At 61.6% G+C, this 24411-nt stretch overlaps 1 protein-coding gene across 1 annotated transcript in view; it reads right to left on the bottom strand.

The window, feature by feature from the left end:
* Positions 1 to 24411, bottom strand: part of DNAH17 (dynein axonemal heavy chain 17) — a 98549-nt gene that overhangs the window by 38928 nt on the left and 35210 nt on the right. The window contains 25 exon segments of the mRNA XM_047093942.1: positions 511 to 718; positions 925 to 1098; positions 1193 to 1475; positions 3803 to 3951; positions 4568 to 4695; positions 4939 to 5071; positions 6293 to 6430; positions 6813 to 7040; positions 7165 to 7303; positions 7742 to 7899; positions 10100 to 10204; positions 11285 to 11441; positions 12079 to 12239; positions 12541 to 12672; positions 13925 to 14032; positions 14183 to 14308; positions 15510 to 15662; positions 15737 to 15863; positions 16195 to 16286; positions 16393 to 16740; positions 18007 to 18129; positions 19878 to 20126; positions 21979 to 22131; positions 23182 to 23268; positions 23349 to 23465. Of these exon segments, the coding sequence (XP_046949898.1) occupies positions 511 to 718; positions 925 to 1098; positions 1193 to 1475; positions 3803 to 3951; positions 4568 to 4695; positions 4939 to 5071; positions 6293 to 6430; positions 6813 to 7040; positions 7165 to 7303; positions 7742 to 7899; positions 10100 to 10204; positions 11285 to 11441; positions 12079 to 12239; positions 12541 to 12672; positions 13925 to 14032; positions 14183 to 14308; positions 15510 to 15662; positions 15737 to 15863; positions 16195 to 16286; positions 16393 to 16740; positions 18007 to 18129; positions 19878 to 20126; positions 21979 to 22131; positions 23182 to 23268; positions 23349 to 23465 (3976 nt within the window).

The raw sequence follows: 24411 nt of genomic DNA on the forward strand, positions 1-24411 counted from the left end.
AGCTCCTGCCCCTGGCCCCACCCCTCACCCCCACCTGGCCCCGTCCCACTTTGCACCTCAACCTGGCCCCCTATTATGCCCCTTTTCCTGGCCTCACCCTGCACCCTTCTCCTGGCCCCAGCCCCACCCTGTACCCTGGCATACCCCTGGCCTCACCCTACGCCTCAGCCTGGCCCTGGCCTCATCTTGCACCCATGTTCCTGCCCCTGGTCCCACCTGTAGTCCTGTTCCTGGCCCCAGCCCCATCCTGTACCCCTGGCCTCACTCTGCACCCCAGACTGGCCTCAGCCTCACCTTGCACCCCTGTTCCTGCCCCCAGCCTCACCCTATGCCCCTACACCCCTGCTCCTGGCCCCGGCCCCACCCCACACCCACGCACCCCTGCTCCTGGCTCCGGCCCCACCCTGCACCCTAGCCTGCCCCCTGGCCCCACCCCGTACCCCTGCACCCCTGCTCCTGGCTCTGGCCCCACCCCGTACCCCCGCACCCCCGCTCTGGCCCCGGCCCCACCCTGCAACATGGCCGAGGTCGTGTAGAAGTTGAAGGGCACGGCCTGCACGAGGTAGTCGTCGGTGTTGAGGCTCTCCAGCTTGTCCCCCATCAGCACCGACTTGCCCGTGCCTGCGTTCCCCACCAGCATCACCGGCCACGACTTCTCCATGAGCAGATCCATGAAGTAGCGAATACGCGTGGTTTCTGTGGTGTGCACCAGAGAGGCCTGGGCCGGGGGTGGGGGGGGAGGAGTCGTGACCCTCAGACGTCCTGCACCTCTGATTTCCACCTCCCGGCTAACCTGCAGACCCAACGGTTTGCCAAGTCCCCGGGTTTGCTGTTGAAAATCGTGTGTGTTCGGTGACCCGTCAAGAAGTGTGAGACGCGGCGCTGAGTCCCACTCCCCAACTGTCACCACCCCAGGGCGGGCACCTGCAGCGGGACGTCGGGGTCCAGCTCGAAGGAGGGCACTTTCTCTGTCCACGGCAGGAACTTTTTCGTGTCGGGATCTATGTAGTAGTCAAAGATGGTTCCCTGCGAGGGGAACTTGACCGTCTTGAACTCGTTGACCCACCATTTGCTGAACTCGACTCGATAGTCCACAAGCTGTTGAAAAGCAAACCGGGGCCCGGCTAGGGACGCCCAGAGGCCCCGCCTGGACGGCTGGCTCCCCGGGGTGGGGGGGGGCCCGGCCGCTCACCTGGTCCTGGAACATGGCCCCCCCGAAGGCCCAGAAGCAGGCAAACACAAAGTAGAGCTCGTACAGCTCCCTGGGGGAGTCGGGCGGCACGCTCTTCTCTGTGAGGAGGCACTCCAGCAGGTACAGGATGGTCTGGGTGACCGTGACCTCCGGCACGGGCGTGATCTTCTTAAAGCCAAAACGCAACTTGTCCAAGCACGTGGGCAGGTACTTGTCAAAGAGGATCATGAGGTTGGCCTTTTCCGACTGCACCTTGCGCCTCTCAATCCAGCTGCTCACTACCCTGGGGGAGACGGGGGGCACCGGGTGGTGGGGCCACCGTGGCGGGCCCGCGTGGCCTCCCTCCCCTTGGTGAACATCCCCGGCGCCTCTGAGTGACTCTGGCGCTCCTGCCTGGTGATGCGGCCAGACGCAGACCTTGAGAGGGTCTGACGGGGGTGGCGGGGCCTTGGGGGTGCGCTCTGCCCCTGGCATTCTAGCCATGGGGGGTCCTGCAGCCGAGAACGACTGGGAGACATCTTCGCTACCCCAGACGAAGCCACTACTGATGGGGGCAGGGCTGGACATAGGGGAGGAGAAAGATTTCACATCGTCTGTGTGGAAAGGGGGAGGGGGATAGGAAGGGAAGGGAAGACAGAGGAACAGGCGCCTCTCATTAGATCATCTGAGTTCCTGGATCCAGCCGTACCTGAAGCACCGCTTGGTGAATTGAGCCAAACTTTTTTTTTTTTTGGCTTTAGCTAATTAGAGATGAATTTGTCACGTTCTACGGAGGCGTCCCAACTAATGCAATAGGGAACCATTGAGGACCCGTGTTGGCCTGTCTGGTGTCCACCCGCTGCTGGCGTGGGTTGTTGAGAAGTGGGCCACCCCAGGGGCGAGGGTACAGACTCTGGGGCCTGCTGCCTGGGCTTGAATCCCCTTCGGCCAGCAGCAGCTTGGGCGAGTTACTCAACGTGTCTGGCTCCCAGGTTTTTCATGTCTGAGTGGGAGTGAGGACTGCCTGGGCTGATATTTTTAGAGCCCGCAGAAGGGAGCCTGGCCTGCCGTGAGCGCTAAGTGGCCTGCCTAAAGCATAAACAGCGTCCGGCCCCCTCGTGGGTCAGCGAGCGCATCATTTCCAGGATGGGGCAGAAGCGGGGGGCTCACGTCACCAGACACGGCTAGCCTGGCATCCGCAGCCCCGAGGACAGGCTCCGATTCTTAACGTGCCTGCATCAGAACGGAGGACCGGCAGCTAAAACGTCTGCCCCACTGCACCCTGGATTGTTCAGAATGACAGACCGATCCTCTCCACGATCTGTGTCCGCGGGCAAAGCGGGGTGAGCCCCCGCCCGGCTCCCAGGGGGAAACCTCGCTCCCCTTCCTGCTCTGGGATGTGCCCTGCGGTCTCCCGGCCTCAAGTCACTGCTGTCCCCGTGGGAGGGATGCCTTCCTCCCGGGGGTCGGGGGGCGCGTGTTGGCCCCCTGCCCTCTTCACTTCCCCCCCCTCCTCGTCCCCAAACAGCCGCTCACCGGCTTGGTCCTTCCTCCGGGGGCCTCGAGAACCACTCCTGGCACAAGGCTTCCTTTCGGCTCTCTCCTTCCTACCCCCCCCCCGGTACCCCCAAACCCTCCGCCTCCCTCCTGTTGCCTCGTCTTCCCACCCTGGAAACTCTCACATGTGGTGTAGTGGCTCCCAAAACACATGTCCACCAGGACCCATAAATGTGACCTTCTTTGGAAAAGGGTCTTTGCAGATGTAGTCAAGGTTAGGATCCCGAAATGAGGGCGAGCCCCAATCCCATGACTGTCCCTACAAGAAAAGGGGACTGAGGGGAGACCACGAGAGACACAGAAAGGTGGCCATGTGGATGTGGACGCAGAGGTCGGGTGATGCATCCACGAGCCAAGGGTGGCCACGGGTGGCCCGGAGCCACCAGCAGCCAGGAGAAAGGCCTGGGCCGCTGCCTCCCTGGGGGCCTCTGGGTGGAACCAGACCCTCCAACACTCTGATTTTGGGTTCGGGCCCCCGAATCAATGCCAGATCTTCCATTTCTTAGGATTTTGAGCATTTCTCACATCGTCCCTTCCTCCCTGCCCCCAGTGGTCACCCATCGTCCCCTGGCGTGGCCGGCCCTCTTCACCCCAGAAAGGGCCCCCGTGTGGGCCCCGCAGGCTGGTCCAGTATCAGCTCCTTCCTGCCAAGAGCATCTTCAGGCTTGACGCTCCGTCCACGGACACCCGACCACCACCGGGACCCCGGAACCTCCCCCTCTAGCCACCCCGCCCCGCCACGTTCCCGTCAAGGCTGGTTCTCGCCTGGCGAGCTCCCTGCAGTTTCTGTCCGCCTGGAAAACTCCCTCTCCCGCCAGGTGTCAGCCCAAACTGCGCCTTCCTCTCGGGAACGCTTCCCCGCAGGGTTCCCGGCGCACGGGGCCGTGTGCCAGTCACCTCGTGTTTACACGGCTGTCGCCGGTCCTTCCGCTGCCGTGACCCGGGGCCCGGGGGAGGCCCTGCGTGCGGTATTTGTTGAGCGAATGCCCGCACGCCCGCACAGGCGACTCGGAAACGCCACCAGCCTCGCCTTTCTCTGCCAGTTTGGAACGGAAAAGCGAAAACCCAACTCACGGGTTCCACCCCAGGTCTGCGGGGTTGATGTACAGGATCCCGGCTCTGGAGACGGTGGCCGGGGTGGCCGTCCTCAGGTGGCTGATCTCAAACACCAGCCTCATGGTGCGGTTCAGGGGGATTCGCTCGTTGCTGGCCAGAGTGAGGACCTGGGAAGGGGGTCAGGCCTGTGGGTTTTCAGCGGCCGACGTGCCATTGTCCTGATGGTTCGTCACACGGGGGTGTCTCAGAACAAAGAGGGCCCGTGCACCTGTGCTCGTCACCAGCCAGCTTCCCTAGATGTCCCTGACACCTGTCCCACCCCCAGACAACACAGGAGGCTTCCCGAAGTGAGCACCGCGTAGGGCATCACTGTGATACCACATTTGTTTCTGGAAAGCGTGGCCCCGCCCCCCCCCCGGAGTTCTTGTGTTCCCTGTTCCACCCAAGTAAGAATCGTCGTCTTCCGCTGTTTCTAGATCATTCTGAATTCTGTTTCTGTCTTCCAAGATGTTAGATGTCCTGCCACGTTATGTCACATGCCATTTAGGCAAGAAAGTTTTCCATATCTGTGCCCTTCACCCATGCTGCTGCCGTTCCAGACAGACCCTCACTCCCCAGGGCCAGCCTACGGAAGGTTCTGTCTCACTCCCCAGGGCCAGTCTACGGAAGGTTCTGTCCGTTGTGTGCAGCAGGTGGTGACGTGCTTCCCGTGAGCCCCCTGCCCCCCTCCGGGCCATCGCCAGGCTTTGAGGGTTAGCTCTAGAACCCAGAAGCCCCTTGAACCTTGTTGTCATCCATGACGGTGTTGAGAGATTCAATCCACATAGGGTCTATGTCCCCATCCAGGACGATCCACTTGGGGCCATCATGAGTGATGTTGGCCAGGTCCCGCATTATGGTGGAGAAAAGGCCTGTGAGTGAGCAGGGCCAGGGTGGGTGAGCAGGGCTGGTGTGGGTGAGCAGGGCTGGGATGAGCAGGGCTGGGATGGGGGAGCAGGGCAAGTGTGAGCAGGGCTGGGGTGGGTGAGCAGGGCCGGGGTGAGCGTGCAGGGCTGGGGTGGATGATCTGGGCCGGGGTGGGTGAGCAGGGCCGGGGTGGGTGAGCAGGCCCGGGGTGCCCCTGGGACGCCTGCCGGTGACCCGGCTCCTCCTACCGTCTTTCCACTCCCTGGTGGCCGGGTTGATGATCCCAAAGAGCTCATCACAGGTGACTGCCTTGGGGTCCAGGTCCACAGCGATCGGCTTCCTCTTCATGTTCTGGTAGGTCTTGTGGAGAGACTTGAGGACCTGGGCGTGGGGGCGGGGGGGCGGGCGTTCACACCGGGCTCGGGGGCCCGGCCACCCCGGCACCGAACCCAGGAAGGTGCCCGCCACGAGGGCCGCGGGGGCCTCCTGCGAACCCCAGGCAGAATTCCTGCTCCGCGACTGTCGTGCTTTGCCGACACACGGGTGAGCGTGCGTCCCCCGAACGGTGGCCGAGGCAAGTAACCCGGGGACGGGGACCGCAGGCGCTCCCATCCGCGGACAGCGGAGCACCGTGTGCCCGGAGACCGGGCTAAGCTCGGGAAAACTCGCAGCGATTTCCTGACCGTGGAGGCCGTCCCCGCTCGCGGAAGAGAACTCCCCGCCATCCCTCCACCCAGAGAAAAGGGTGTTTAAGGACACTTGTCGGTGGTTCACGTGAACGCGCGTGTGTGTGCGTGTGTGCGTGCAGACATAAATGTGCATACGGGTGGGGCGCCTGGGGGGGCTCAGCCGGTTGCGCATCGGGCCTCGGCTCCGGTCATGATCTGGTGGTTTCTGAGTTCGAGCCCCGCGTCGGCTGTCAGCACAGAGCCTTCTTCTTCTGATCCTCTGTCCCCTCTTCCTGCCCCTCCCCTCTCCCTCTCTCTCTCAAAAATGAATAAACATTAAAAATGCATACATATGTATATGTTCCTTTTAGAAAACTGGGTTCATACAGTTTCTGCCTTTTTAAAAATAACTTGTGAGCGTCCCCCGTGTTATTACTTTGGAAACGATCTTGAATTAATAGCACGGGAATCCATCCTGTGGGCGTTCGGCTGAACACTTGGCTGGCTTAGAATCTTCCGATGTTATCGATGTGAGTAATATTGGCCGCCACCCTCTGCTTCTCACTATGCCCAGGTAGTGGCAGGGGGCAGGGGACAGGAGTAGGGGTGGGGAGCTGGTGCAGGGGGGCAGGTGGGGACAGGAACGTGGGGAGCTGGTACGGGGGGGGGGCAGGGGGCGACAGGAATGTGGGGGGCTCACATGGGGGGAGGAGGGGACAGGAACGTGGGGGGCTTGCACAGGGGGGCAGGAGGGAACAGGAGGGTGGGGGTGGGGCACTGGCCACAGAGGGCCAGGTGGCTGGTGTCCAGGGGGAAGGAGCAGGAAGAGAGGAGGGCCCAGGACAAGGGCTGCGGCTGCCCCCGGGGTGTGGGGAGGTGACGAGGCCCTGCGAGGGTTGCGCGGGGGGCGGGGGGGGGGTGGGGGGCGGCGTGCCTGGGATTTGCCGCTGCCCGCGTTCCCGATGACGAACACCGAGTGCCGCACTTGGAGGAGCTCCTCGAGCTGTACGACCTTGAGCACGAAGCTGTCTTCCGCCTGCAGCTCGAGCTCGACGACACTCTGCTTGATGATCTGGGGAGGCGCGCACAGGGCGGGGTGCTGGGCGCGGGGACCAGGCGGTCCTGGCGGGAGGGGGACTTCCTGCCTGGCAGGGGGTACTGTGAGGGAGGCCCCCCGGCGTGGCTGTGTTCGCTCGCTCGCTCGCTCGCCCTGCCGGTGATTCTCCCGAGCACCCCTGCGGGGGACAGACCTGCCCGAAGCCCCCTCTGCTCCCCCGGGAGACCCGGCCCCCAGCATTGAAAGAGGGGCCCCCCGGGGCTGGAAGGCCGTTCGTGGCTCCAGGGGGCCTCTCGTGGCAGAGGGAGCCGCGTGCCCCACCGTCGCACCTGCCATGGAGGTGCCGACGCGACACCCACCCCGCCCTGGCTGGACCCGAGGGCCCGCCAGGACCTACCTTTTCAAAATTCAGGTCCCGTTTGCGAGGCACGTCCAGGGCAGGGAAGAGGTCCCCGATCAGCCCCATGAACACAGGCAGGTCGTCGGTCACGATCTTGGGGATGTTGAAGTCTCTCAGCGCCCTCATCAGCACCTGGTCCTCTGCCCGGCTGGGGTCGCCCCTCTTCAGGGAACCGGCCACCACCAGCACGGACTTGATGGCTCGCAGGCCCCAGTCGTAATGATCCTGGGGAGGGCAGGCACGGGCGGCGGACGTGAGCGTGCCTTCCGGCTCGGGCAGCTTCCCCAGACCGGCCCGGAAGACACCCTCCCCAGCCGCCCTGCGGGCCCCAGATGCCGTCAGCTCGCACCTGCTTCGACAGGAGCTCCCTGCACAAGGTGTAGAGCGTGATGAACTTCCTGGCCAGCAGGCGGGCGTCCAGAAAGCCCTCGGCCACCAGCATGATCTCACATATCAGTTCAAAGTCGGGGACGACCATGGCGCAGGGCCTGGGGGAGATCGGCGGGGTGGGCCTCCGGCTTCTCCCGTCTTCCTCCCGCCACCCCATGGTTGGTTAGCTAGCCCGGCACCTCACCTGCCAGGCAGCCCACTACTTAAGTAGCGTCAGGGTTTCGGGGCCGAGGGGGTGGGCTCCCAGCAGCCCCCCTCCACTCTCCACCTCCTTGGTTCCTCCTATGCCCTCTGCCCTCCGCCCGGGCTGTCGCCAGGCCCTACGCCTGTTCTACGGACTCTTCTCTGAACCCTGCCTTCCACCGAAGGGCACGTGCCCCGTGCCCCCCAGGAAGGCAGAGAGGGAAGACCGCCGCCTACTTTTAGAGGGGGCCCTGCCTGCTAGACCCCCCGCCTCCCCGACTGGGGAGCCCCGTGTCCCCGGCCTCCCCTGGCTCCCAGCTTGCTCTGGGCTAGCTTCCCCTCTGCCCACGCACCTGAACAAGGCTTTTAAGTTCTCGGGCAACTCGGTGCGTCCTGCGTAGCCAGGGTTCATGGTGATGAACAGGCCCACGGTGGGGATGAGGCTTATCATCTCTCCCAGGAAATTGAAAGTTTTCTTCTTGGCCCGAATTGCATCTTGGACGCATTTTACCTAAACAAGCACACAGACACAGTCCGCGTGGGAATGACCAGCTTCCTCGGGCTGGATCTCCGTCTGTGTTAAAGTGCATGGATGTGAGTTTGCAGAGGACGCTCCTGGTCTCTCTCTCTCTCTCTCTCTCTCTCTCTTTTTGAGGGGGGAGGGGCAGAGGGGGAGAGAGAGAGTCTTAAGTAGGCTCCATGCCCAGAGCAGAGCCCAGCTCAGACCTCAATCTCGTGACCCTGGGATCACGACCTGAGCTGAAATCAAGAGTCAGATGCCTAACCGACTGAGCCACCCAGGCCCTGTTTTCTCTCCTTGTAATGAAACTTCATTTTGAGACACTAGACTCCCGTGCAGTTTTCAGAAACAATCCGGAGCACATGCCCGGGTGCCCCCGCGTGTCCTACCCGGCGCCCCCTAGTGGTAACATCTGGCACAGCAGCAGTGCAGCATCACAAGCAGGACCCCAACACCGACAGGCAGTCGAGACAAGGGACATTGCCGTCACCACGAGGACCCCTCAGGTGCCCTTCTATAGCCATAGCCCCACTTCCCCCGGCCCCCACCTTCTCCTTGGCCCCCGGCTCCCCATTGCTGTAACCCTGCCATTTCACGAATGCTGTGTGGGATCGTGCAGCTTGTAATATGACGTAGCCCAGCAGAACGCCAGGGTGTCGTGCGGCGTGTAACGTGATGTCACCCAGCAGAATGCCGGGGACGCCCCCCCACCCCGGCCCCCAAGGGCGAAGCTGCCCCAGAGTTGGTTCCGCACTATCGCTGAGTGGTGTTCACCTCCTAGCGGCTCCGTGTGTCCCGTTCCTGCCCTGGAAGCGCCGCGTGGGAGCACTGATCAGAGCCACCTCCGTGTCAGACAGTCTTTAAGAAAGCCGGCCCTGGGGGATCGCTAAACTTCAGGGGTCCTTGGCCGGGTTTGAGGGTCCGCGCCGGCAGAGCGGCTGCGAGGCCGCGCGCCACCACTGGAGGGCGCCCCACGATCGCGGTTAAAACCTTCCAACCACCCGGACTTGAATTCAGAGTCTCCGCCTTCCCAGCAAAGTTCCCGCCCTCGGTCCTGGCCTTTCCTCCCTGGCTGGCCCGCAGCGCAGGGCTCCCTTCCAGAAGGGCTCCCCACACCCCCACCCCATGCGAAGCCTCTAGCTAGCACCCCGGGCCGGTCCCTGCTGGTCCATTGGAATCAGAAAACATTCTGGGGTGCAGTGACCGACTTAGGGGGTGGGGCAGTAACTGCTGCTGCACTGGTGGACTGGGGCCGGGGGCACCCCAAGGCATCGGCCTTCGTCCCCTCTTTGCCTTCCCGGCCCCTGGCTCAGGGCTCGGGGACAGCTCTCTGTCAGGAGGGTAACAGTGGAGGATGTCAGCTACCCACGTTCACCTCCCATCCTGCGGGCCAGCCTGAGCCCTCAAAACCATCTTGTGGGTTAGGAGGTGGTTCCGATCACTGAACACAGAGGGTTCCGATCCCTGCCAAGCGCAGAGCTGGGGAGTCCGATCAGTGAGTTTCAACCGGGCCCCACGCCCAGGTTGTGAGTCTCGAGCGGAGGGGGGGCCGGGGTCCCCTCTGCGCCCCCCGCTCTGCCTCGCAGCCTCGTGTGCTGGCCGGAAGGCCTGGCTCCGGGGACCTGTGTCTGCTTCTCTGTCTGTTGTGCGGGGGTGGGGGTGGGGGTGGGGGTGGGGGTGGGGGTCCTCTGCAGCAGCAACAGCCTGACCTCTGGGGCCTTTTGGAATATGCAAAGTTGCTTCTGGACCCCCAGCTTGGCCTCAGTTCCCCGGAGAGAGCCCTGTGGTTCTCACCTCCTGCGTGTGTGGGATCACGGGAGGAATGTGGGGTGAGCACAGGGCTGTCGCCACCTGAGCATCCTGTCCCCACCTGGTCCCCAGCGCCCCCCCCCCGTGGTGCATTCCCCAAGTTCACGGGCAGATTCCCCCCTCCCCTCCAAGCACCGCTCTCTAACGCATCCTGCACTGACACCTGTTACAAAGAACTCTGTCCCCGGCCTCCAAGCAAACTCCGGCAGCCCCTCACCTGCGGTTGGTTACGTACACGCCGCTCTCTCCGATGCTCACTGGTTTCGCTTCCGTGTGCCTGCCCGGACCCCGGGCCCCCGAGGGACAGCACCGGGGGAGACCGCCCGTCTCTGTGCCACAGCACCCCTCGCTGCACGGCGCACTAAGCCCCGCGGGGCCCTACCTGCACGGCGATCACCGACAAGACTTCCACCGAGATTCGGTTGAACTCGTCGAAACAGCCCCAGGCTCCCGTCTGGGCCAGGCCCTTGTAGATGTTGCCGCAGGACTAGAGAGGGTGAGAGGGGAGAAGGGAGCCCTGGGGAGAGGAAGGCAGGCGGAGGGCCGGCGCCCCCGCCTCAGGCGGGGCTAATAGCGCGTGGAGCTGGCCGCCGGGGAGAGCCCATCCTGCCCGGTGATCTCCCTGGGGTGGGGGCTGCCCTGCCACCCCCTGCCCCAGCTGGACAGTTCAGACAAGCGCATTCGTGCAATGTTCTTCTTGCACACAAGGGAGGGGGCTTCTCTCTGAGGGGCTGGTGGGGCGTGAGTGTCAGTTTCTTCTAGATGCTTCTGGCACCCCAGTCCTCAGCTCGGTGATCGGCAGTCTTCAGGGATTCTGCGAGGGCTCCAGGGAGTGTTACGCTCCTTCTGGGGCGTCCGGGTTCAGGTTTGACTTCTCCGGACTACAGAGGCTGGCGTGGACCGTGGCCGTGCTGGTGAGGTTGCTGGTGCCACCTCAGGAGGGTCGGGCCCCGGGGCTCACATGAGGGTGGGGAAGGGACTGGAGGCCCCCGCAGACCCAGGCTCCCGGCCTCAGGCCCACCCCCAGCCCTCCTGTCGGAAGCTGCTCTACGGGGCCTCCAAGAGGGTATGCACTCTCCCGGGACCCTCAGAAAACTGACACCATTCTGCACAGTCTCCAGGGCCTGGCGGGGCCTGGCCTGGCCTCTGGCTCCCCTCCTAAGCCTGCCTGGACTTGCTTTTACCCGGAAGCCCCAGGCTGGATGAACCACGACACAGGTGCCCCCAGCCACCAGGGGGAAAGCTCAGAGCCGAGGCTGGGAGGAGGTCCCTTCCTAGGGCGGGTCACGACATTCGGGGCTGGGCGTGCTGACCCTAGGAGCCTCTTCCAGACGTGTTAGTCACATCCACGAGGCCCCAGCTTCCCGGGAGGGCCAAGACGGCCAGCAGGGACACAGCTGCCGAGCCTGCTGTGTACAGAGACTCTGCAGACCGGGAACCTGGGGCCTCTCCTCCCCTGGTTCGGCCTGCAGTGTCCAGATGCCTAGAACACGCTTGGAGCGTGGAGGGTGCTGTACGTGGTCCCCACGGGGGCCTCTGGCCGCCCCCTCTGGGCCTGGGAGCTCACCTTATAATCCATTTGCTCGGAGCAGTTGAAGACATACACCATGGTGCCCAGGGCCCTGCCCAGATCCTTGGTGGTCTCGGTCTTTCCTGTCCCGGCGGGGCCGGCAGGGGCTCCGCCCATGATCAGGTGAAGGGACTGGGTCAAGGTTATGTAGCATCTGTAAGGGACCTCTGATCATCCCGAGTGCGGCGACCCCACGGCTGCCCCCTCTCCTCTCACCATAGGGTCAGCTCGTCGTGCCCATGGTGCACCTGCTGGGCGCCAGGGAGGGACAGGGACCGGCCCGGCCAGCGTGTGAGACGCGGCCCAGGAACCAGCACCGTCCTGGGGCAGACGCAGCACAGACGCTGTGCCCACCGCGGGGCGGAGTAAACCAGTGACCGTCACCTCACCATCTTGGAGGGCTCGCTCTGAGCACCTCCTGGCCGGTCGGAGTGCTTTATCTCATTAAATCGCTCCTTCTTCCACAAGCTCATTCGTAAGATGGCACCCCCCCCCCCCCGCTGCAGGCCCCCAGAGAGGATAAGCCAGTCCCCCAAGACCGCACGGCTAGTGAAGTGATGGGCCCAGAACGCGGCGCCCGAGGCTGGGTGTCCCCACCGGGCGGCAGGACTGAGTCCGAACGCAGGCCTCCCCGACCCAAGCGCCTGGTTCTGTCAGCCACGGGGGGCCGGGGGTGGGGTGGGGGGGACATTCGGGTCTGACAGCGCGAGGGAGCACGGGGAAGGGTCCGCAGAAAACAGGCGGTTTCCTTTCCCGGTTGCTCGGGAAGCGACGGGCGCCGGTGCCCTCACCTGTCCGTGAGGGGGGTGATGACCAGCCTCGGCGTGTTGCCCAGGTACTCGTACGAGTACTGGATTTGGGCGTCGCAGATGTTGGCAAAGCAGTGTCTCCTGTCCTCGTCCCAGCGATGCCGGAGCTGTGACTGCCAGGTGAAGGCCTGGGAGCTCTCCACCTGCAGGGAGGCGGCAGGAGGCGGGAGTGTGGGAGCCACAGCTGACCCGGGAAGGGCCCCCGTCCCTCCTGCAGGGTCCCACCCCCCCCACCCACCCCCAACTCCCCCAGCCCAATCCTGATGAGCAAGCCCCTCCCCCCGGATTGACTGCTCACCAGGGGTGAGTCTCAGGGAGGGATGGGGTTGGGGGGGAGGCGCAGGGGGAGGTGGCTGCCACCAGGAATAGAGCGGCCTCCCCAGGAAGAGGCACGAACGGGGGCTGGGGTCCCCAAACACCTGACCCTTGCCCGGGCGCCCGTGCCTTGGCCGTGATCATCTTGGCGACCACGTCCCGCGCGTGCACATCGACGGTACAGACGGTCATGATTTTCATCCTGTCGCCGGCAGTGAGGGTTCCAATGAGCAAGGTGATGAGTGCGTTCAGCTGGCTGACCTGCAGGGGCAGAGGCACCTCGGCTGGGACCCCACGTGCTGCCCGTGCCCACCCCCCCACCCTGCCTGGCTGCCTGGGTCCCCTGGGAGCTCACGGCAGGGGGGACGGTAGGGTAGGCACGACCGGCACGCCTTTGCTTACAAACAGGGAGCGCAGAGAAAGTTCTTCATATCCCCCAAGTGGGGGGGGGGGCGGGGTAAGCAGAGAAGCCCCTGATGGAATTCCGCGGAGGCTCTAAAAATGACGTAGCCTGAGAAAAATCTAGCGCCACGGGAGATGGTGGGTATTCAGTAAAAGCGGGGGGTTTTGAAGCCCTGCAGATAGTGTGTGTGTTATTTACGTGCAAGTCAATCACACGCACGTGAAAAGATCAGAAGTGTACATACAAATCGTTGACGGTTGGCACAACAGGTGGGGGGGGGGGTTATGGGTAGCTTTCCTCACGTAAAAAAATTGTCTTTAGTTTCGAAATTTCTTTAAGAAAATGCTTATTTATTTATTTCTTTATTGTGGACGAGGGGGAGAGAGAGAGAAGGAATGAATGAACGAATGAATGAATCCCAAGCAGGCTCTGTGCTGTCAGCACAGATCCCCGTGTGTGGCTTGATCCCACGAACCGTGAGATCACGACCTGAGTCGAAAGCAAGAGTCAGACGGTTAACCGAAGAGGCCACCCGGGCACCCCTAGCCAAGAATCTTTCTATTTGTTTATTTTTTTAAATTATTTTAAATCAATTAATTTTTTTTTTTTTTGATATTTCCAACATCAAACTTTACTAGAAGATCCAAGAATCTTTCAAAAAAGGCTCACGGTAGCCTTTGATGATTTCCAGACCAAAAAATTAAAGTTATCCGTTTCTAATAAGTTTTTTTTTAATGTATATTTATTCTTGAGAGAGAGTGAGTGAGGGAGTGAGCCGGGGGGCGGTCAGAGGGAGACACAGAATCGGAAGCAGGTTCCAGGCTCCGAGCTGTCAGCACAGAGCCTGACGCGCGGCTCGAACTCACGAACTGTGAGATCATGACCTGAGCCGAAGTCAGATGCTTAACCCCCTGAGCCACCCAGGCGCCCCTAAAGTTACGTATTTCTAAAACGGTTGGTTTCCTTTGGGCAGAACCACTGGGGGTTGCCAAGACTGGAGCGCTTTGGGCCGACCGACGGGTAGGGCAATCCCGCAAGGGCACAGCCGCAGAGCGGATGCCTCTGGAAATCTCTCGGCAGTGTTTCGGATGGACCCGCGGGACCACGCACCTGCTTTTTGTTGTAATCTTTGATGGCGTTCTCATAGCCTTCCTCCAGCCTCGCGAACGCCAGGCCCACCTCGGTGGCCCACCAGATCTGCGTGCACGTGAGCGCAATCTGAAAACAGACGGGGCCCCCCCACCGTCGCCCGCGCTGTGAGCGTCACTTCTGATAAAACAGTCCCTGCCGGCCAGATAGGCCGTTACCGGTTGGACTGACCGAGGGGCAGGTGAACACAGCCACCCCCACGCCACCCGAGCCTCAGACCTGGGCTGGGTAATCAAAGATCCACTGCTCCCTCGGCTTTTCCTCGTACGTCACCACGGCTTCTGGAATTTCGTGTCGGAGCGTGGCGCGCATTCGGTCGAGCACTCGGTTCAGCCAGACTTCCACCTGGGGACGGGAGCCACACTAACCCGACGGGCCCTGAGCTCAGCTAGCTCCAAAGACTCGCTTTGTCATTTAAAAAAAAAAAAAAAAAAAAAGTACCAGTGGTCGTCACCCCAGGGGTAGGAAAGTCAAGGTTTTTGCAGAGCAGGAAGAATGACCTGCTTAACAAAATACACTTGGGAAGCCCAGTGGTGCCCCCCACCGAGACTTGTCGCACTGGGCCGGGTGTTCAAGCGTGCATGTGATCTCCAGGCAGACAGGGGAGGGGATCCAGAGAAAATTCTGGAAGACTGGCTATGTCTGGGCCCCTGGGGTGCTACTGATGTTGGGAGACATGGCGTCTGTCCTCTCGGGTCCCCAGCATGTTCTGGCTGTTCCTCAGGTGGTCCCGTGGGACAAACTTGCAGACGGGCCTTCTTTGTATTTGGAAATACAAGCCCTCAAGTAGCCATTGCTGGCAGGGGTGGGGTAGGAGGGTGGCGGTGGGGGAGGGGGCGGGGTGGAAACAGGACAATCAGGTTGGTTTTTCTTTTAGACTAAAGACGGTGCAGGCCAACTGTGTCTGTAAGGAGCTAACGGGGGGAAGCGGGTCTGAACACGCCTCCGTGACTGGCTCTTGCCCCAGCCCTGCCAACCTTGTCCTGATTTTCCTTGAGCCAAAGCCGGATGCTTAACCGACTGAGCCCCCCGGGGGCCCCTGAGATCTTCCTCTTTCCTCCCCCAGCGAATTTGTCTCTGAGCTACATTTCGTTTACGATGATGTCGAAATCCCATTTGGTTGCTGAGTTGGGCAATGAGACGGGGGTGGGGGGTGGTGGACAAGGGGCTGCCGGAAGTTTCTGTCGGCAGGAGGTGGCCTCTCAGGGAGGCTAGAGAAGGGAACGGGCCGCCCGAGGTGAGGAGAGCTCTCTGGTCGGTCAAAGCCCTAGATCTGACTGTTCGGGGCCCCTCCAGGCGGTCCCCCCACAAGCCCCCGAACAGCTGGACTGTGTCAGAAACCTCCCCTCCCCACCCCTCCTCTTCTGGCTGTTGGCTCGCAAGATACGCTTCAGGCTGTGCAGGCGAGGCGTTTCCGGAAATGCTGTAAGGAAGCTGGTGGAGCTTTTATTCGAGAGAAGGACCGTCACGGGCCGGCGGCCGTGCCGACACCCCCCACCAGAGGTCCCCGCTGTCCCTCCAGCGCGGACATGCCCGCGGCGCTCACCTGCCCCGAGAGGTCACACTCTTGGTCAAAGTGGACGTACTCGTCTTCCTTGCTGTGCATGCCCAGGCCGACTTTGATTGGCTTCCTGTCGTCATCGAGGCGGAACTCCAGCTTGCACAGGCTGTCGAAGAGCTTGGCCAGGTGACGGCCCACCTGGGGCGGGACAGGGCAGACACTGGGTCAGGTGAACCAGGGGCTGGGGGCGGGGGCGCCCGGGGCCCACCTACCTCCACGGGGTTGTTTCCGTTGGAGAGAATGTCCAGGAGGTCAGCCGAGGAGACAAAGTAGAACCTCGGGAAAGCCAGTCTTTTGGTCTCTAAATATTCCGCCAAAGCCTTTTCGCACACGGCCAGGCTAGGAGGGGGCAGGAAAGGGGGCTGTTGAGGCCCAGTCCTGGGAAGGCCTCCTCCAGCCCAGCCCAGCCCGTCCGCACTGGGCTGACAGCCCCGGAGACGCCCGGCTCGCAGCCCGTTTCATTCAGACCTTCCGACCTGACACGCCGCGGGCGTTCCTCTGAGGCCGGACACACGCTGCGTGGCCGGCGTGGCGCCCTGTGGCCGGGAGCACGAGCCCCCAGGAAGGGGGGTTTGCTCCGTCCTGGCCCGGGGAGGGGGCGGGGCGCGGGCTGATGGCTCAGGTCCCTGCAGCCAGGACGCCGCTCACCCGGACAGGCGTGGGGACCCACCTCTTCTTCAGATTCTCGAGTTTGTCGTAGAGGCCGGGTTTGTTGGTGGCCTCCACCACGTTGGGAGTTTTCACCGCCTCCTCCATCAGGGCCTGGGAAGAGACGGGACCCCCCCGCCCCGCAGGGCGTCAGTAGCCGCGTTTTCTCCGCAGAGCCCTTCCCGCAAAAGCCCGGGAGGAGGGAGAAGGCTGTGCTCGCCTTGAACTGCAGGTCAATGCCGTCGAAGCGCCTGGAGTCCTCCGGCAGCTGGGCGCGGATGTCTTCTGAGCCGATGAAGATGCTCTCCAGGTGGCTCCAGGTTCTCTGGACCTCAAACCAGATGGAGATGACGGAGTCCGCCGTGGACAGCTTCTGCTGCCAGCTCGTCACCTCCTTCAGGAAGTGGGACAGGTACTTGGACATCATGAGGTTCTGCAGCTGGACCTGGTTGTCCTCCAGTGTCTCCACCAGCACCTCGTCCGACTTCAGCATCATGGTGCCCGTGCGCGCGTGCGGCTCGTGCTCAAACTCCATGGTGGACCAGGTGCTGTCCAGGGCTTTCAGAACCTGCCAGGGGACACAGAAACGGGCTCCCTCAGCGGCTGGCAGGAGGGGCCGAGAAGGACCCGGAGTTCTCTGGAACACGGGACGAAGCCCTGCTTTGAGAAGACCGACACGACACGTTCACGCCAGCAACACTGATAGCCGCCAAGAGGGGGAAACAACCCAACTGTCCGTCAACAGACGAACAGACAGGCAAAACGAACAGGTCATCGGCAGGCCGTTGGGCCATAAAAAAGAATGAAGTTCGGACATACGCTCCCACACGGATGGACCTTGAAGACATCACGCCACGTGAAAGCAGCCAGACGGAAAAGGCCGTACGTTGCGTGACCCCGTTCATACGAGACGGCGGGATGGGCGAATCCATGGGGATGGTGGGTTCGTGGTGGCTTAGACGAGGGACAGGGATGTACGGGAAGGTGGGGGGATTTCTAGAGGGCGCGGCTTTCTTTTTGAGTTGACGAAATGCCCCAACATGGAATAATTCTACCACGTGATGCTTGCCCACATCTATGGAGAGACAAAAGCCACTGAGTTGTACGCGTTACATGGGTGAGTGCGACGGCATGTGAATTATGGCTCAAAGAAAGCCAAAACGCGACAACTGACACTCGCCAAGCAGGTGAGGAGACAGGTTTGAACTGCAGAGGGAATCCTCCCCAGTGTCCCTGTGTCCCGGGACCGCCCCAGCCAGCCAGTGGCCAGCCCTCCTGCCTTCCCTCCTTCCACCTCTCCTCCAAAGCCACAAACAAGGGTGCTCCATGAGAGGAGAGAGCTCGGGGCAGTTTTAAATGTGCTACCATCGTTGGGGAGCCTGGGCGGCTCCGTCAGTTAAGCGTCCGACTTCGGCTCAGGTCACGATCTCACGGTTCGTGGGTTCGAGCCCCGCATCGGGCTCTGTGCTGATGGCTCACAGCCTGGAGCCTGTTTCCGATTCTGTGTCTCCCTCGCTCTCTGACCCTCCCCCACTCGCACTCTGTCTCTGTCTCTCTCAAAAATCAATAAAACATTTAAAAAAAAGTGTCACCATTGCGCACAGGAGACAGAAGTGTAGCCAGGGTGGAGGAGTGGGGTGGAGGGGTGGGATCCTTTCCTCGGTAATAAATTCTGGAAGTATCTGGGGGGCGTCGGTTAAGAGAAAGCCCACCAAGCTTTTGTTTTTGTGTTAAGTGGCTGCTGGACCCCATGCTTGTAGGCGGTGGGCTGGTGGGTCATGTTAAGCATCATCCCATACGAACAACATTGCTTTTGACAAAGAAAAAAAAATACCTTTTCCATCCCCGACTCTTTCACAGCCTTGTCCACGATGTTCCGGACCTCGTCCTCGTATTTGTGGAGGTTTAACTGTAGTAAATCTGCCAGGGTGGTCTCATCTGACATTTCGAATTTCACCTGGGGGGTGGGGTGGGGGGAGAGGCACGTTCTGCATCAGGTCCTTTAGCACGGGACAGACATCTCTGTGCCTTGTGGAGAGAGGCAGGTGAGCAAGTAATCCGGGCTGCAGGGGGGGAGCGAGCGGGAGCTCTGTGCCACCGTTGACGGGCTCCGTGACTTGGGTGAGTGGCTCTTGAGATGAGATCATCCTGGATTATCTGTGTGGCACCTAAACCCAGGCGTCCTTATAAGAGGAGGAGAGGAGAGGAGAGGAGAGGAGAGGAGAGGAGAGGAGAGGAGAGGAGAGGAGAGGAGAGGAGAGGGCTTTGAAATGCAGAAGAAAGCCATGTGGTCACAGACACGGAGATTGGTGGGACGCGGGAGGCAGCCACAAGCCAAGGAACGCCTGGGGCCACCACAAGCTGGAAGAGGCAGCGAAGGACTGTCCCCAGGAGCCTTCAGAGGGAGGGACCCCTGCCCACACCCTGATTTCAGACTTCCGGCCACAGAGCCACGAAAGAACACGTTTCTGTGGTTGGAAGCCCCCGGTGTGTGGTTCTTTGCTGTAGGAGCCCCCGGACGCTAACGCACCTGCTCAGGGATCAATGCTATTGACCTTACTCGCCATTGTTTTCGTAGCAGGCAGAGCTGAGTCTCAGGCACTGTCGCTCTAGTGACAGAATCAGGTGCTGGCCTTGTGCCACCCAGTCCTCAAACCCCTTCCACACGCCCTCTCCTTCGTTCTCGCCGTCACACGGACATTTCCCGACACCGCTTCTGAGCCCCCTCTGGAAACTGGCTTAACCAACTGATAGAACGGAGCGTCTCCCGATCACATTTGGGAAAATAGCCGCTGGGGTTTCACTAAGTCCCCGGCTGGGGCGTCTTAGGTGCCTGTTGATGGCCGGCCAGGGATCTCTCCCGGGGCGCCTGGGTGGGCATATGAAGCTGCTGGCCAGTGGCCTGGAAAAGCTGTGGTCTCAGCACCCAAGTACTCGGACAGCCTTTCTGGTTGTCTTGTGTGTCTTTCTCCCAAGGCTCAAGCCACACCCCATCTGCTCCCGAAGCCTTTTCTGTCCTTCCCCGCCCTCGGAGAGGATGCCTCCTCTAAACTCAGAATCGCTGCTGAAAATCCCACTCGGGGATCCCGAATATGATGGCTCGTGCTATCCTCCTCTCGCTTCCCTGAGAACAGAGGCTGTGTATTCCCTCTCTCTCTCTCTCTCTCTCTCTCTCTCTCTCTCTATCCTGGGCACCGCTGCGGGGCCTCTGCAGAGTAGCTGTCCAATATAGTTTTGTTCAATGCTTGCAGACGGTGGGAACTGTTCCTATCTGCCTCCTGCAGATGTCGATGCCAATAACAGCCCCCCGACTAGGGGACACCCCTGGGAAAATTAGGACGCTAGGGCTCTGTGGTCCCGGGGTGCACGGGGAAGCCAGGAGAGCTGTTCACCCGAGCCGAACTTCCGGAACCCTGTGGACAGTCAACTTACAACCGAAACCGACTGCCGGATTCGCGGGGCCCGGTGCAAAATGAAAACGATGGGGCCCTTTGTTAAAAAATTATTAGGAATTCCCAGACGGCCACAGCAGAGCGCTGCACGCAGCACGGGGGCCCTCTGCGCGCAGAGCCCCCCTCCCCCCCCCGACCCCGCGTGACCGGTCCAGGTCACAGGTGCCCGAAGCCGGCCTTGCCCAGGCCCGGCTTTGCCCGCGTCGGGCCGGCCCGTCCCGCGGCGAGGCCGGCCGGCCGCCAAGCGCACTACCTGGGTGGCCTGCATGAGCTGGTGCCAGTGGCGGTCCCGGATGGCGGGGTTCTGCAGCTCGCTGACGGCACGCAGGGACGTGATGGTGTTCTTCACCATGTTGTCCAGCCCCACGAAGGCATCCCAAGCTTTTATCTCCTTGTCCAGGGACCTCACGTCCTTGGCAAACTTCTTACAGTCTGTGTCCATCTGTTCGACGTTAATATGTTTCCACTTGGTGGTCTTCCAGTTGTCGATGCTGGTGTTCACCTGAGGTGGGGACAGCTCACTGAAGGTTCGGGAAGACGGCCGGGTTACCTTCCTGCCGTGGCCCCCCGGGGAACAGCGAGGGTGGTCAGGTGGACAGATACAAGGGTGGCGGGGGCCGGGGCGGGGAGACGAGTTGTACGGATACAACTTAGAAGTCGGCAGTTAAGATAGATTTGGGCAGTGTCCTATGGTGGGCGTTATTGCTCTATTTTTTTTATAGTTGTTTTTTTTTTTTAATGTTTATTTTTGAGAGAACAAGAGACAGAGGGCAAGCGGGGGAAAGGGAGAGAGAGAGAGGGAGACACAGAATCCGAAGCAGGCTCCAGGCTCCAAGCCGTCAGCACAGAGCCCGACGCGGGGCTCGAACACACGGACCGCGAGATCGTGACCTGAGCCGAAGTCGGACTCTTAACCCAAAGGCCCCTCTACTTAACAGGACCACCCGACGTGCTTCGACCAGGAAAACGTGAGTGATGCCTGGCACTTGGGGGCAGAGGCACTTCACTGCCAGGGCTCAACTCCGAGTTCTGTCGCCTTGGCGATCACGGACACGCGTGTGGCTACCTAGCCCGGATCTCTGAGCCGCCCCAGGGCTGCTTGGAACCAGCGCGTGGATTCGGCACGGAAGAGAAATACGTTTTTGCTGTTAACTACACAGAGCTGTCTTTCAGGGCTGTTTGTTAGTGCAGAGTAACCTGGCTTATACTGACTGGTGACAACGTGTTAGAAGAAACCGGAAGACACAGAATGTTCCCCTGGGAAAAACCCTACCAACAGTGACGACAGAAGACCACAGATCTTCTGGGTCTGGGATGGGCTGAAAACGGATGCGTAGCTGGGATCGAAGGGACGAGATTATTGGAGGCTCGGGCGGGACAAGAGTACTTGTTACCGAACGACAGAGAGGTGGGGTGTTTACAAGAAACCTGCCTGGAAGTTACGCTCAGAGGCAAACCTCAATCACATCAGTGGCTCTTTCTGGCAGGTTTAAGCTTATTCTCTATCCTGTTTTCCTAGAAGCGTCCTGGCCAGTTCGGTCTGGAGAGCTGTCCCTGAAATACTCTGGCTGTAAACGCTTACTGTTCCCTCCCGGGCAACGTAGGCTCTAGTCTGTGCTGAGTGGTGTTTGTCGAGGGGAAGTGCGGCCACCCGTCCTCTCTGGCTTTACCACTGCCTGCTGGGATGGCCTTCCGACGCAAGAGACTCGAGTCCGGCTAAGTGTGGAAAGTAAGTATGCGTCCGCTCTCGTTAGGAGCGGTCGTAAGAGAGCCTGTGACTCCAGAGACGCCTCCCCCTGTGTAAGCACTGCGTGGGCTCAGTGCGGTCATCTTCAACATTGAACTCTGCCATCCTGACAGAGGAACTAAACGAGGAGACAGAGGGTGCTTCCGTACGGGAGCCCTGCGTCACGCCGGGAGAGCAGTTCTCCCCAGATTAGCTCGCGGAGAAGATTCGGCTCCGTATAAAGGCGTGATGGTTTTCCCTCTCGCAGGGGAGGAGGATTTGGCAAAGATCCTCAAGTTCCATCCCAAGAATGAGAGAGAAGGCTCACGCGTCTCTGCAAACGGGGGAGCTGGGAGGAGAGGCGGCAGGAGCCCCCAGGCGCTCGTGCACTACCCTTCGAGAGGGGGTGCCTGCGTCGGCCACGCCGTCGCATCCGAGCGGCAGGAGGAGAGCGGGAGCACCTCGTCTGGGCGCTGGGATGCAGTGGGGGTGCAGAGCCCCCTCCCCCCGACATCCGGGTGCTGGGCTGCGGCCGGTGCAGAGCCACCCGTCCCCCCGCCGCCCCGTCCTCGGGTCCCCGTGGCGCTGGCCTGCCCCGTCCACACCTGGTGCCTGCCATCCACCTCACCATGACCATCATGTCCCAGAGCTCCTTCAGCAGGCAGACCTCCTTGTGACAAGCTTTGAGCTGCTTATAGTCTGGGACCGTGACTTCGAACAGGCTCCCGGACTTGCACAGGGAGTCCATGACGCTCTCCATGGACGCGATGCTCTTTTGTTGCTGGGGGGGGGGAGGTGAGGGAGGGGGTCAACAGCACCGTTGGCACTCAGTGCCGGCCTCCCTCTCGCCCTCCGCCACGTCCCGGGGCACCTTCTTGGGGTCGCCGCCAGCACCCTGCTGTGTCCCAGCCCCACGCGCCGACCATGGGGCAACGGTCGCTACCCTCCCCTCCTGCCTTCAGACGCCCGCTGCTTCTGATCGTGCGGGAAGGCGGTTTAGGCTCAAGGAGTGAACGGACTCTATACGAACTTCCTGAGACTTCCAGGCTTTCCTAATTTTCACGCTCTATTTTATTTTATTTTATTTTTTTACCTTATTAAGCATTACGTAGGTAATGCCTGATTGCTTTAAATATGACGGAAGCCTAGGCAAGAGGAGGAAGGCAAGAGTCACCCCAAACCAGGAGAGCGAGAGTGGGTGCTTCCGTGTCGAGTACGCGCGTTGTCTGCACGGGTGTGAAGGTGGGCGCCCCGTGCGTGCGTGTGGGCGGGTGGCTCCAAGAGGCCTTCCGCACGCACACACCCGGTTACTAGACAAGCTCACGCGGGATCCCCCTGCAGAATCAGCCCAGGCCCCTCAGTCTCCAGGAGACGCTGGGCGCCTCCCCACTGGGCTCGGGGACGTGACCCTGCAGAACGGGGACCATCTTGGGGACCCTCTTGGGGAATGGCAGCCCCGAAGCTGCGTGGGAAGAGCAGAGGCTGGGGGAGGGCACGCACGGGCGACCCTGAAGGCCACTCGCACTTGGGGTCTCTTGCGCTAAGTCCTGAGTGCCCCACACGCTCCCCCGCGGGAGGCCGCGGGACCCGAGCCCGAGTGGGTTGTCAGGCCCAGCCCCGTGGAATTTGCACGTTGCACGCCGGCCCCGGATGAAACAGCGGAGATGGAGGGGGACGTGGTGAGAGGCTCGGGCACGGGACCTGGGGTCCGTGGGGACACCTGCGCACACGCACAGCCCCGAGGCCAGGCCCCTCGAGGCCGCGTCCCTGGACGCCCACGAGTGACAGCCTGAGGAACGGCCGAGAGGCACCAGGGCCTCGACCGACGTACCTTATTCAGGGACTTGTAGGGGTCGGGGTCCGTGAAGGTGAACGGCGCTTCCTGCCGGAACTTCTCCCTGAACTCGTGCTGCTTGAGCTAAGGGAGGAGCAGCCGCGTCACCCTCCCCAGCCCGGCCACGTGGAGGGTGCGGGCCCGGCCCCCCGGGATGGCACCACCTCGAACTGCTGGCACTTCCATCTCAGGATGTTGACCTCGTTGGCCTGGAGGGGCGCCACGTTCTGCTTCACCTGGATGGCCAGCTTCTTGGTGTTTGTCCACTGCTCGGGCAGCTCCTGCGGCAGATCGAGCCCAGGGGCCGTTCCTTTTTCCGTCGTTTCAAGAAACTTCCTATCGCGAAGTGTGACGGACCCACGGGGAATCGCCAAAGGGGTAGAGAGTCCTGTGTGCCTCCCCCAGCCTCCCCCCGGGGCTGGCACCTCAAACGGCCGCGGTGCGACCCCCACCCCAGGAAACCAGCATCGGCGCGTTTCCGGGAACCGGGTGGCAGACCTCGTCCGCTTTCACCTCGCGTTAACCCGATTCCATCAGTGCACGAGTGTGCACGCGATTTGTGCGGGAGCGTGTGTCGTCCTAAGCGATCTGAACCCACGTCTAGGTCCCCGTGACCACCTCCTCAGCGCACACACACGGAATGGTCCTTTGCCGGGAAGAACTCGTCCTACGCGGTCTCTGTATCTGCCCCCAGCCCGTCCGTGGGCAACCACTAACCTTCTCCCCATTTCTAGAATCTCGCTAGTTTAAGCACGGCTTTAACGATCAGATGGATTTTTGGATTTTCAAAGTTCTCCACCCCTGAGCAAATATCGGACTTCTAATCGTAAGATGCTGAGGCCCTCCCCCTTCCACCCTGCCCTGCCACGGGGAGAGCCGGGCTGACCCAGGGCCTTCCGGGCTGGGCAGTTCCCAGAGCAGCCGCCCCCGTGTCCCTCCAGGAGGGAGCCGGCCCTGCCTCGGCCTCACGGCCCTGCCCCTCACCTCTGCGGGGCCTCCGCTGACCCCGCTCTCCGTCCACTGTCCCCCGCACCCAGGGCGGACCCGTCCTCGGGGGCAGGTGTGGGGTACAGGGGCATTTTTAATCCAACAGTTCAAGGGAGGCCCCACTGGCCCCACCCTGGAGGCCGCCTCAGTGTCCCTTCCTCTGTGGGGACATTCCACGGGGTTCCTGAATCCAGAGGGGAGGTTTATCGTGCAGGCCCCGCGTGAGGCCTTGACCCTGTT

This window comes from Lynx rufus, unplaced genomic scaffold (assembly GCF_022079265.1).
Source record: "Lynx rufus isolate CCGP_SWC_20201006 ecotype Redwood Valley unplaced genomic scaffold, mLynRuf1.p SCAF_37, whole genome shotgun sequence".
Lineage (NCBI taxonomy): Eukaryota > Metazoa > Chordata > Mammalia > Carnivora > Felidae > Lynx > Lynx rufus.